The sequence below is a fragment of the Pholcus phalangioides genome, unplaced genomic scaffold, assembly GCF_987345545.1.
Source record: "Pholcus phalangioides strain wild (caught in Gottingen) unplaced genomic scaffold, Ppha-v1.0 ptg000028l_1, whole genome shotgun sequence".
In the NCBI taxonomy this organism is placed as follows: Eukaryota; Metazoa; Arthropoda; class Arachnida; order Araneae; family Pholcidae; genus Pholcus; species Pholcus phalangioides.
In genome coordinates this window covers 1,876,996-1,890,347 of record NW_028301618.1, presented here as the reverse complement: position 1 = coordinate 1,890,347, position 13,352 = coordinate 1,876,996, and the positions used below count along the sequence as shown (strand labels likewise).

Genomic DNA, 13,352 nt, shown 5'->3' with positions numbered 1-13,352 from the left:
ACTCAAGCCTATAGCAAATTTTTCAGATTACTCAAGTGTCCCACGGCACAATCCCAGATCGTTTGAGCGACCCCGCGACACATTTATTGATCACTTAAGTAACCTGCGGTACTCTTCCAGGAGGGGCCGCGGGACATTTTCAAATCATCGAAGTGGCCCTCACTCTCCTAAAGGTTGAACGCCCTCTCTTTGGATCAAGGGTATTCAACCTTCAGGAGAAACCTTCACTGATTTCAAAACGTGTCGCGGGCCACTTAAATAAATGATCTGGAACCGCGCCGCGGGCTGCTTCAAATGATATGTAAATGTTATAAATGTGCTATGGGCCACTTGAGTGCTTCGAAACTGCTCTGCGGTGATCTATAAGCGTGCCGTGGGTAGTTTCAGTGATCCAGGAATGCACCACGGGACACTCAGGTCACTCAAGCGATCTGTAAATCTACCGCGGGGCTGCTTGAGTGATCTGGGATATGGATGAATCGCATTCCCATTGGAACTGATATGCTGCGGATCCTTCAAGTGATGTGGAACTGCATCGCGGGTCACTTGAATGATCTGGAAATGTGCTACTTGATCATTTTTACAATGTTCAGTTTGAGGTCGTGGGCCACATCAGATGACTCCAAGGGCTACATTTGTCCCGCGGGTCATGGGTTGACACGTATGTAGCTTAGATGAAGACAGTGTAAAACTTCTTCTCTCAAGACATAATCATCTTGTCCAATTCCGAATAGCCAAAACAGGGTGGGAGAGGGGGGGGGAGGAGTCTAACTCTTTTCGTGTCTTGAGCACCGTGTATCATCATCAGCACCCACAGGACAACTCAGATTAAAAATCAGAATTTAAAAAAATGACGATTGATACAGGTATTTTACATGGGAAGGCGAGTACGAATCGGGCATAAGCTTAGAGCACCCTTGAGTATTTCGATCAGCAGTGAGGTGCTCGCGAGCACAATGCTAGTAAAAATCAGTAATACCTGTTATAGATCCTATTTAACCAGAATTTCAGCATGAAACTTCGGAAGCGGCTTGGATATCAGCTTGAGCTTTTTTTTGTATAATTCGGATTAGTGAATCAATTCTGGGAGTGCTCGAGCACCCTCAGGTTCCAGAACCACTTGAGCACATTCCTGTATTGATTTGGATATATCTTCGAATTCGGCTACCCAGTTCGAAATAAAGTCTTGATAGCCAACAACAGTGGGGGGAGAGGGTCTTCAACCAATGAGTTTCGAGCTCATGCTCTTCTGTGCCGTAAGAAGAGCACCCACAGGGCAACTCAAACATGTGCTCGAAGTCGCACTAGCGCAAAGATCATACTGTACAATAGAATGAGACCTGACGGAGGTTGGGGGAGGGGGGGGGGGAGTCCATTGATGGCTCGCGAGCAGTGCTGTTTTAACGCATAATCCCAACCGGGAGGACTTCAAGTGCCGAAAGGTGCCTCGTGACAATGAGATCTGGTCAAAATTTTCGACAGTGAGTATGTAAATTAGTAGGTGTTTCTAAGAAGGTCGTTCCCCCTCCCAGAAAAACAACTTTGCCTCGTGGGGCGTATGTTGGTGTTAACACGGTCCTGCCCCTTAGAACATCCGAGGACCGCATGTGGCCTCATGCCCAAAGGAAGCCTACATGATCAGATCTTGTACTATGATTTTCACGAGTAAGTGTGCAAATATGTAAGCTGTTAAGCTGTTACTTTTCCAGTTAAGCATGGAGCCTCAGAACTTCTCTTTGTCCCGGGATACATGATAATGAGATGGACCTGAATAGAACCCCCCGACACACACACATAAGAAGGAAGCTCACTGAAATCTAACTCAGGGCCGGTAGGCGTGCATCCAGGTTGATATGTTGGTGCGGGGGGGGGGGGAGTTGACTGATTGTGTAGGTTCCTTAGGTTGTCCTGCAGTTTACTGGACAGACCAATTTCCCCCCATATAATTCGATTTTGGGAGAGTTGTGGACAGGAAGGTGAAAAACCACCAATACAGCTCCCTATGTCGGCTGCGAAAGGCACATTGAAAAGTGATATGATTGTTGAGTGGCAACGCAGATGGGACGACGACATAGAGAACCAGGCCGAGTAGTACACGACCCCCCCCCCCCCCCATCCCAACAGTTGGCATTAGAAGCAAAACCTGGAGCAGGACAACACCGATGTTCATGTCAAACCACGGGCAGTTCCCAGTATAATCTCCATCGCTTCAAGATTACTAAAAACAGCAAAAGCCCCTGCGGTGCAGTGGGAGATGCTATGCGTTATATTTGCTCGAAAACTGCTCCCCATGCACACACCGATCGAAGCGTAGTGCTGTGGAAGAAACAGCTGCTTCAAAATACAAACTCAACGAGGAGATTCCTCCACGAACTCCTCAACAAGGGTGTGTAGAATCTTCGATTTCTGCCCAACAAATACGAAGCAATGGAGGGAACAGTGTCCAGCCAGTTGAGCCAAATTGATCAGAGAGACAGCGGCTGAAACAACAGTCTGCTGCCTCAAGCCTTCTTAAGAAAGCAAAGGACTTGGCTGACAGAACTGCGCTGTGTGTGTGTATGTTTTTTACTATTATTATTGTTTCTCTTTTTGATCTCATTGTGAAGTGAAGTGCTGTCGTCATTGTTTATCAATTTTTTTTTGCGATATGTGTTTTATTGTTGTCATGTGAATAATGTATATTTGTCTATGTGGATAATGTAAAAGTATCCGACACCATCCAGCCCCTAACCGATAGCGCCTTAGTGGCGTAGTTATAAGATGCTCGTCTACCACCATGAAGGTTGCCGTCACGGCTCCAGGCTCAAACCCGGGGAAGAATATAGATAAGATACTTTCTCTTTAAGGTGCCATCCAAGTCAGCAGATTTTTAGCCATTTTTGACTCCCCCCCCCCCACGTCAGCAAAAGTAAGCAAAACTCTGACCCCCATCCCCCGGTGTTCGTGAACTTTGCCCATCCTCTCTTACCACATATTAGGATCAGGCGATCTTCAGCCCCATCCCCCACGCTGTACCTGAGTGGGCCTAAAATTGCACATGTCTTAAGACGGCACTGCTTCATCATGGGTTCTGTAAAGTACAGTGATGTGTTAATCAATGTCAAGATTGTTAATTGAAAACAACTATTTGACGGCAATTCCTTCCCATATAGCTATCGAGACAATTTGACGAAATCATTGCGAATGGTGTCTGGTCTTGACTGTAGCGCAAGACGGGCCCACACCACGCGTGGTCAAGGTTTTTGAAGGGAAGTAGTAAATGGGTACACATAAACAAACCAAAGTTGTCATTAGAATATTTCGTATATATTTCCATAAGGGTTGGTTGATGACGTAAGCGTTATTAAAACCCCCTCTTGTCATCGAAAGTCACCAAATCGGAAACCCCTCCCCATTATCGATGCTGACGTAATACTTGAACGACCCCTAACGAGCTTGAGGCAACCACCGGTAGATGGCGCCTTCGTTTCCAGCCCATCTCATTAATGGCAGTGAATTGCAATATAGCAGTGTTTCTCAACCTATGGTCCGCGGACCAGAGGTGGTCCGTGACAGTGGTGTAGGGGGGTTCGTAGGCAGACTTTATAATTCAATTCTAACTGGATGAATTATCTTTTAGATGGAAAATTATTCAATTGTAATTGATATTATAGTATTACCCATATGGATTCGCAAATAAAAATTGTACCTTCATACCTATATTCATCAAGGAAAATGCAGGAAATTGCTATCTTGAATACGGGATATCACTAATTTGTAGCCCCAGAAATGAGGTTCCCAACTTCGAGGTACAAATGCACCGATCTCCCCGTTAAAAAGTCTCGCCGCAGAGAGAGCAACAGGCCTACAACGTTATAATTATTCATTCATTACACTTCACGCTCTATGCGTTGAGGGAAAAACTTATAGTTTAAAAAATTGAGGGCAGCACCCCCATCCTACTTTTTAGTCCAGCGTTTTCCTACTTTTTCTCATTTTTTGAGTGGGAGCCCTGCAAACATTACACAGAAACAAACTTCACGGAAGGTTCACTATACATACGCACACATTCCAACATGTACCAATTCGTTAGAGGTTCCGCAGAGGAATATGGACGAGGTGCATGTCTGGTTCAGTAGTAGTAGTAGTATTGGCAAATTTGCCAATTACTGCAAAAAAAAGGCCAAGGGGTGGAGAAATAAAAGGTTACTACAAATCACAGTAAACAAAAATTTGACGGAATCAAATATCATCTATCTTTTTTGTGAAAGATATATGGCAATCAAACTGATCAAAACTCTTGGCCGATTCGCGAAGTGGCCAGCCCAGTTGACCCAACCAATATGCGAAATTCGGGCTTTCGCCGGCCCTTATATGTCGATCCAAATATATGTATCACTAACGGCCGTATTCACCAACACAGTTTCAACTGCGATCGCAGGTTAAACGATCAGCGATCGACACGGATTGGTTAAAATCCTTAATTTAACCAATCCGTTTCGATCTTCAATCCTTCCACCTGCGATTGCAGTTGAAACTGTGTTGGTGAATACGGCCGTAAGATATCGATATTCAGATTCCTTTGATGGTTAGAGTTGCCATAGCTAACCGTAATAATTATGGTTAGCAATGGCTAATTATAAATGGCCATAATTATCACAAAAAATGCGCCAATGCAGCGATGACTTGAATCATAGGGGGCCGATATATATCGACCCGGTGAAAACCCAAATTTCGGACACTGGCCTGGTCAGCTGGGCTGGCCACTTCACGCGAAGTGGCCAACTTCGGGCTTTGGCTGTAACATTCATCTTAGAAGGGGAAAAATTATAATCATCCCTGGATGATTGAGCACGCTACTATGCTGATCATCCCTGGATAATGGGGGCACGCTGAGGGTTAAGAAACACTGCTCTGCCGTACTGAATATGGAATATGGTCATGCATTAAGACGTGGGTTTTTGGTGAACCCCCCCCCCTCCTTCCCCAAGTGAAGACTTCTAGTGGGTCCCCTAAACTGATTTTCGCAGACGTATAGAAGAGTATAAATGAAACTAAAATTGTGTGTGTCCGTCACAATCCTTAAGAGAGGGAGGGTGGGAATGCATGTAGATATCATAGAAGGCCCAAAGTAAATAAAACTAACTGGATGTAGATGGAGAAGTTTCAGTGTGTTCGCACATTCGAGATTTTTAATAATTATTATTTGTAATGATTGGCATGTTAACATGGTTATTATCGACTAACACGTTATCTAATAGTGTGACCGTTTTGCTTGTTTGTTTGTTTGTTGCACATTTTGCCATTTTGCATCTTGTGTTGTTAACATGAGGCATGTGTCTGTTGCCTGTTTGTTATTGTATATATTAATTAGCATCCGAGCCGAACCTGAAAGTGCGGTCCGTCTTGAAACAGAAAGTGATCGACAGGCGCAGCAGCCCTCTGCTCAAGAGGAAAGACCGAGCCAATCTGCCGACCAAGCGACGACCGGCCATCCCCGGCCACTCTTCAAGTAAAAATTGCTCAAGTCAATACTTAAGTTTGGAGCTTCTTGGAGCTCCAGTCAATATGATATGCATCATATACACAATAAAAATCATGCCAAAAAATTTTAACCGTATACTCACTCCATAGCAAATTTAGATGATTTTCCATGACAGAGAGTAGCTAATTCACGATCTTGGCGCATTTAAGCTTACCCACAGGTCTTTTCCCATCATCCATTAGCTGATCCATGTGATTGTGACCAATGGCTTACTATTCTTTATGTTGTATTAACCCATCTTTGATCTTGAACGTAAATTAGTTTTTTCCGTCGCATTAGTTAATCGTGTTATCAAGGGACAGCATGCGATGTATTGCCATGATTAGAGCCACTAACGCGATCCTCTCCAGTCTCCACCATGTATTAGCTTATCCATGACCTTCTCCACTTCAAGATTGTTTCCATTACATCGTATATGATTTTGTGTGTGTGTGCACAAATTCAGTCTCCACCATTATTATAACCACGATCTTGGCCTATTTATGGATTTTTTCCATCACATTGATTCGTGATCTTGAACGCAAATCATGGTCTTTTACGTCGTTTTAGCTTTTCCTGCATATCAGCGAGCTTAGCCAGTTTACGATCCTCCCCAACATATCCACTCATCCAAGAGATCTTGAAAATAATCAAATAAGTTATATCTTCTCCAGCCTATTAGCTTATCGACGATCTTATCCTTTATTTAAGATCCTTTCCGTCGTATCAATTTATCCACGATCTCGGCGTGTTTACTATCCTTTCCGTCATATCAGCTTATCCACGATCTCGGCTAATTTACGATTCTCCGTCATATCATTCTATCCGAGATCTCGGCCCGTTTATTATCTTGCCCAGCGTATTAGCTTATCCGTGATTTCGGCGAACTTACGATCCTCTCTGTCATATCCGCTCCATTTATCTTGGAAAGTTATTTTTTTTTATTAAAGGTACCATCCTCTCCAGCGTGTTAGCTTATCTTAGATGATCCTGGCCCGTTTACGATCTCTCCAGTAATAAGCTTATCCAGTTCCTTGGAAAGTTTACAATCCTCTCCAGTCGCTTAATATTAGCTAATCCTCGATCTTGACGGATTCACGATCCTCTCGAGCGTTTTTGCTCATCCTCGATCTTGACCAGTTTACGATTCTTTCCATCATATCAGTTTATCCACGATCGTGTCCAGTTTACTGTCCTACCTAGTATATCTACGATCTTGGAAAGTGTTTACTATCATATCCAGCGAATGAGATTACCCACGATCTTGGTCGGGTTTGTGACCCTATCCAGCGTATCAGCTTATTCACGGTGACAAGCTAATGTGCGTTTCCAGCGTAAGCTTATCCGTGATATTTATTTCAATTTACGATCCTCTCTAACATATTAGATCATCCACGATCTTAGCCAAAATTACGATTCTCTGCGGAACATCAATTTATCTACGATCTTGAATAATTTATACACCGTATTATCGTCAATCTTAAATATAATCCGACGATAATTTTTTTCATCTTGGGCCAACTTGGTGGATCTTTTCTGTCATGTTCATTCGTGATCTCCGCCAATTCAAATAATCCTCTCCATCGTATATAAGCTTATCCTTAATATTATTCACGATCATGTATTTCATACAGCCATGTGTGCACCACGCACAACAATTATTTCACGCGAGCCAAGCAATCCATTTCCGCCATGTTGCAGACGTGGTTTAAAAGAATTTGGCATTCTGTTGTTTTCTCCTTGATGCTAATCCGAGTTTTGATTGATGAATGGACATTTAGCATGTGACATGCCCCCAAAAGATTATATGACTGTTAATCCTTATACTAATTCTTTGTATGTATTGAATGATACTGTCGATTAACTGTCAGCGACTGCAGTTTATACATTGATTACATGGCAGTTTTTTTTCCTTCCTCGCAGTAGATGGAGGCAAGAACGACACTCCAGCTTCACCGTCGAGCTCGACCAATCTGCAGTCCATTGCTGGTATCAACGGAAATTCCACAATCCAGGAGGTGAGTTCGTTTCCGAATATCTCAAAAGGGACGACAGTGTCACGAGAAAAATCCTGACAATGCTTATGCAAAATCCATTTTATGTGTCCTGGGGATTGAGGAATGGTGAACTTCACTGCTATGATCAAAACGATAGAGTCTTGATGCTGGTCTCGAGTTTGGCAACACCCCCTCACCCAAGTAACGTTTCATTGCCCCTGAGGTTCGCTTTCAGGAGGGGGGCGGCGGCGGCGACGCTTGCTCTAAATCAGTGTTTCCCAAAGTGGTCGCCTGGTGGGTGACTGAATGGTCCGGGCGGGGAGTGGAACAAGAAGTTTGGGAAACTATGCTCTAAATTATCACCACGCAGAGCTTTTATTCGAATATAGAAATCTCGCGAGAAAAACGAGTTCATGATTCCACAACACATACTATGTCTTATCATGAAAATCCCGCACATCCTTCAGCTGGGCCTCCTAACACCGAACACACCAACTCCGGTCGTATCTCCGTCCAGGAACTCACTACTAAATCCGCGACGTGGATTGAAAATGAAGGCGCTATCTATCGGTGTTTCCCCCTCAGGTTCGGTAGCGAAAGAACTTATCTGTATTCTTCCCCACCGGGGTCGAACCCGCGGACCTTACGGCAGCCTTCATGGTAGTAGTAGTAGACAAGAATCTTACTACTACACCACTCGGGCCACCAAAAAAGATGCCAACATCACGCGGTGTTCCTAGATGGTCAGCGCTCCCGGACCTCCTAGCTTAATTTTCTAGTAAATGTATCGTTTAAGAAACGTTTGTTCGTCTCCAGGTGAACTTCTAGGGAGGGAGAGCGCGCGTGTGTGCAACAGATTATTAAAGAATCTCGGTTTTTTTTAAAGAACTGCTTTCCATTCAAATAATATGATTTTCGAGATAGAAAAATAAGTTGATGATCCAGCACTCCGTCGTGGTCACATCAGGATCTCCTCCTTGTGCTGGGAGGGGGGGGGGGTTGCCCTGCCAGCAAGAACTTCTAGCAGAGAGTGGTGTTATTGTACAAAAAAGTAAAAAGAAGCTCGTCTAATGGAGGGGGGGGGGGTCACACAACCTCCGGCCAGTATGCCAAATGCGACCTGTGAAAGGTGTTTAGTAAAAAAGTATGAATACTCACACACACCATGTATACCTACTAAGCTGACCATATTTCGTTAAGAAAAATTCAAGAAATCCGAATCACCTACTGGTTAGATATAAGTGGCTTTGCCAATTACCGCCAAAAAAAAAGGTGCTAAGCTAAAGTAAAGTTGCCGCTTAACCCCTTTACGTACATGCTTTTGGCAAAAAATTTGGACAATGCAGTTGAACTAGCTGAGATAAATCTCCAAAAAACTGGTATCATTGTTTATACATGGAAAATGAAGGGAAAGACTCGAATATCTCTTTTCCGACCTGGCACCCTCGGCCATGCGGCGATTTTGTCGATCGGACATCACGACAGCAATCCCCCAGTGCTCGAGGATCAGGAGTCCCGGACATCCCCTAATTTCCCAAGGGGCCCTCCCAAATAGGAACTGGAAGCGTTGCAGGCCGCTTTGCGAGTAACATTGAAAATTTGCGAGTCTTACAGTTTTATACATGACTCGAAGCAAAAATAAAAATAGAAATAAAAAACGTAAAAAATAAACACGGAAATTAAAAGACCCAAAACAACAAAATTTCAGCTAAAAGTAAAAATTTAAAACAAAAAATAGAAAAAAAAGTATATCACAAAATAATAAACGAATAGAAAAAAACAAAATTTCAAAAAATGTCAAACAAATAAACATAAAACCAAAAACAAGATTCACACAAAGTATCCGTAGCGAGACGTTAAAAAGAATTCAGGAAAAAGAGAAAAATCCACATGTTTAAAATGTCAAATTCAGAACAAGTTAAAATAATATAATAGCGAAAATCTATAAGAACTCACGTCTCCCCGACATTTTAAAATCCCGTACAACAATAGCAAACACAAAAATTTCATAACCTATCAAATAAAAATATAACGACATAAAATATATATAACAAAAGTATGAAGGGAAAGAGAAAAAGGATGAGAAAAGAGAGCATGTGTATTTTTTTCCCCTCTCCTTACTACCCTTTCCCTGTATGTATGTAATTTTCTTCATGAATGAATAGTTCCGAATGTATTTCTTTCATTTACACCAGTGCTGAGGTATCTCGTCTGTGATCGTTGTGGGCTTGAATTCAAAACACGATTACAGCGTTTTGAGTATAAGCCTCTAACGAAGTTAAGGGATTATAATAAATAAATAAATAAATTATCCGTTCCCAATGGGGGAAAACGAAGTGCTATTCCGAATCTCGGTGGATTGAGATCAACCAAAATTAGATTACAAACATTTTTGTTAAAATTCGGGACTGCCAAAATTATGGGAATAGTACGGAACGTTTTAAAATGAAAAGTCGGGACGGTCTAAATTATGGGACGTTTTGGCCGTCCCGAATTCCTTTTATAAAAATTGAGGGACATTAAAATAAAAAAAGTACGGGACATTTTTTTATAAAAAAAAATTACAAATGGCCAAAATTACGACAAAAAGGGGAAACATTTTTATTTTAAAAAATGGGGACGGCAAATTTACAGGAAAAGCACAGGACATTTTTTATTTTAAAAAAAGGGGACGGCAAATTTACAGGAAAAGCACAGGACATTTTTATTTTAAAAAAAGGGGATGGCAAAATTACAGGAAAAGCACAGGACATTTTTATTTTAAAAAATGGGGACGGCAAATTTACAGGAAAAGCACAGGACATTTTTATTTTAAAAAAAGGGGATGGCAAAATTACAGGAAAAGCACAGGACATTTTTATTTTAAAAAATGGGGACGGCAAATTTACAGGAAAAGCACAGGACATTTTTTATTTTAAAAAAAGGGGACGGCAAATTTACAGGAAAAGCACAGGACATTTTTATTTTAAAAAAAGGGGATGGCAAAATTACAGGAAAAGCACAGGACATTTTTATTTTAAAAAATGGGGACGGCAAATTTACAGGAAAAGCACAGGACATTTTTATTTTAAAAAAAGGGGATGGCAAAATTACAGGAAAAGCACAGGACATTTTTATTTTAAAAAATGGGGACGGCAAATTTACAGGAAAAGCACAGGACATTTTTATTTTAAAAAAAGGGGATGGCAAAATTACAGGAAAAGCACAGGACATTTTTATTTTAAAAAATGGGGACGGCAAATTTACAGGAAAAGCACAGGACATTTTTATTTTAAAAAAAGGGGATGGCAAAATTACAGGAAAAGCACAGGACATTTTTATTTTAAAAAATGGGGACGGCAAATTTACAGGAAAAGCACAGGACATTTTTATTTTAAAAAAAGGGGATGGCAAAATTACAGGAAAAGCACAGGACATTTTTATTTTAAAAAATGGGGACGGCAAATTTACAGGAAAAGCACAGGACATTTTTATTTTAAAAAAAGGGGATGGCAAAATTACAGGAAAAGCACGGGACATTTTTTATTTTAAAAAATGGGGACGGCAAATTTACAGGAAAAGCACGGGACAGCACGGGACATTTTTATTTTAAAAAAAGGGGATGGCAAAATTACAGGAAAAGCACGGGACATTTTTTATTTTAAAAAATGGGGACGGCAAAATTACAGGAAAAGCACAGGACATTTTTATTTTAAAAAATGGGGACGGCAAATTTACAGGAAAAGCACGGGACAGCACGGGACATTTTTATTTTAAAAAAAGGGGACGGCAAATTTACAGGAAAAGCACAGGACATTTTTTATTTTAAAAAAAGGCGACTGCAAAATTACAGGAAAAGCACAGGACATTTTTTATTTTAAAAAATGGGGACGGCGAAATTACAGGAAAAGCACAGGACATTTTTATTTTAAAAAAAGGGGACGGCAAAATTACAGGAAAAGCACAGGACATTTTTATTTTAAAAAATGGGGACGGCAAATTTACAGGAAAAGCACAAGACATTTTTTATTTTAAAAAAAGGGGACGGCAAAATTACAGGAAAAGCACAGGACATTTTTATTTTAAAAAATGGGGACGGCAAATTTACAGGAAAAGCACAGGACATTTTTATTTTAAAAAATGGGGACGGCAAATTTACAGGAAAAGCACGGGACAGCACGGGACATTTTTATTTTAAAAAAAGGGGACGGCAAATTTACAGGAAAAGCACAGGACATTTTTTATTTTAAAAAAAGGGGACGGCAAATTTACAGGAAAAGCACAGGACATTTTTATTTTAAAAAAAGGGGATGGCAAAATTACAGGAAAAGCACAGGACATTTTTATTTTAAAAAATGGGGACGGCAAATTTACAGGAAAAGCACAGGACATTTTTATTTTAAAAAAAGGGGATGGCAAAATTACAGGAAAAGCACGGGACATTTTTTATTTTAAAAAATGGGGACGGCAAAATTACAGGAAAAGCACAGGACATTTTTATTTTAAAAAAAGGGGACGGCAAATTTACAGGAAAAGCACGGGACAGCACGGGACATTTTTATTTTAAAAAAAGGGGATGGCAAAATTACAGGAAAAGCACGGGACATTTTTTATTTTAAAAAATGGGGACGGCAAAATTACAGGAAAAGCACAGGACATTTTTATTTTAAAAAATGGGGACGGCAAATTTACAGGAAAAGCACGGGACAGCACGGGACATTTTTATTTTAAAAAAAGGGGACGGCAAATTTACAGGAAAAGCACAGGACATTTTTTATTTTAAAAAAAGGGGACGGCAAATTTACAGGAAAAGCACAGGACATTTTTATTTTAAAAAAAGGGGATGGCAAAATTACAGGAAAAGCACAGGACATTTTTATTTTAAAAAATGGGGACGGCAAATTTACAGGAAAAGCACAGGACATTTTTATTTTAAAAAAAGGGGATGGCAAAATTACAGGAAAAGCACGGGACATTTTTTATTTTAAAAAATGGGGACGGCAAAATTACAGGAAAAGCACAGGACATTTTTATTTTAAAAAAAGGGGACGGCAAATTTACAGGAAAAGCACGGGACAGCACGGGACATTTTTATTTTAAAAAAAGGGGATGGCAAAATTACAGGAAAAGCACGGGACATTTTTTATTTTAAAAAATGGGGACGGCAAAATTACAGGAAAAGCACAGGACATTTTTATTTTAAAAAATGGGGACGGCAAATTTACAGGAAAAGCACGGGACAGCACGGGACATTTTTATTTTAAAAAAAGGGGACGGCAAATTTACAGGAAAAGCACAGGACATTTTTTATTTTAAAAAAAGGGGACGGCAAATTTACAGGAAAAGCACAGGACATTTTTATTTTAAAAAAAGGGGATGGCAAAATTACAGGAAAAGCACAGGACATTTTTATTTTAAAAACTGGGGACGGCAAATTTACAGGAAAAGCACAGGACATTTTTATTTTAAAAAAAGGGGATGGCAAAATTACAGGAAAAGCACGGGACATTTTTTATTTTAAAAAATGGGGACGGCAAAATTACAGGAAAAGCACAGGACATTTTTATTTTAAAAAAAGGGGATGGCAAATTTACAGGAAAAGCACGGGACAGCACGGGACATTTTTATTTTAAAAAAAGGGGATGGCAAAATTACAGGAAGAGCACGGGACATTTTTTATTTTAAAAAATGGGGACGGCAAAATTACAGGAAAAGCACAGGACATTTTTATTTTAAAAAATGGGGACGGCAAATTTACAGGAAAAGCACGGGACAGCACGGGACATTTTTATTTTAAAAAAAGGGGACGGAATTTACAGGAAAAGCACAGGACATTTTTTATTTCAAAAAAAGGCGACTGCAAAATTACAGGA

General features: G+C 40.5%; 1 protein-coding gene across 4 annotated transcripts in view; it reads left to right on the top strand.

Annotated features, from left to right (window-relative positions):
- Positions 1-13,352, top strand: part of HDAC4 (histone deacetylase 4) — a 142,121-nt gene that overhangs the window by 87,345 nt on the left and 41,424 nt on the right. For 2 of the 4 annotated variants that reach the window (XM_089252238.1, XM_089252237.1), the window contains exons 7-8: positions 5,354-5,491; positions 7,427-7,521. In XM_089252238.1, coding sequence (XP_089108364.1) covers positions 5,354-5,491; positions 7,427-7,521 — 233 coding nt within the window. The remainder of the gene's footprint in view (positions 1-5,353; positions 5,492-7,426; positions 7,522-13,352) is intronic. The other 2 variants (XM_089252240.1, XM_089252239.1) reach the window with 1 other exon arrangement.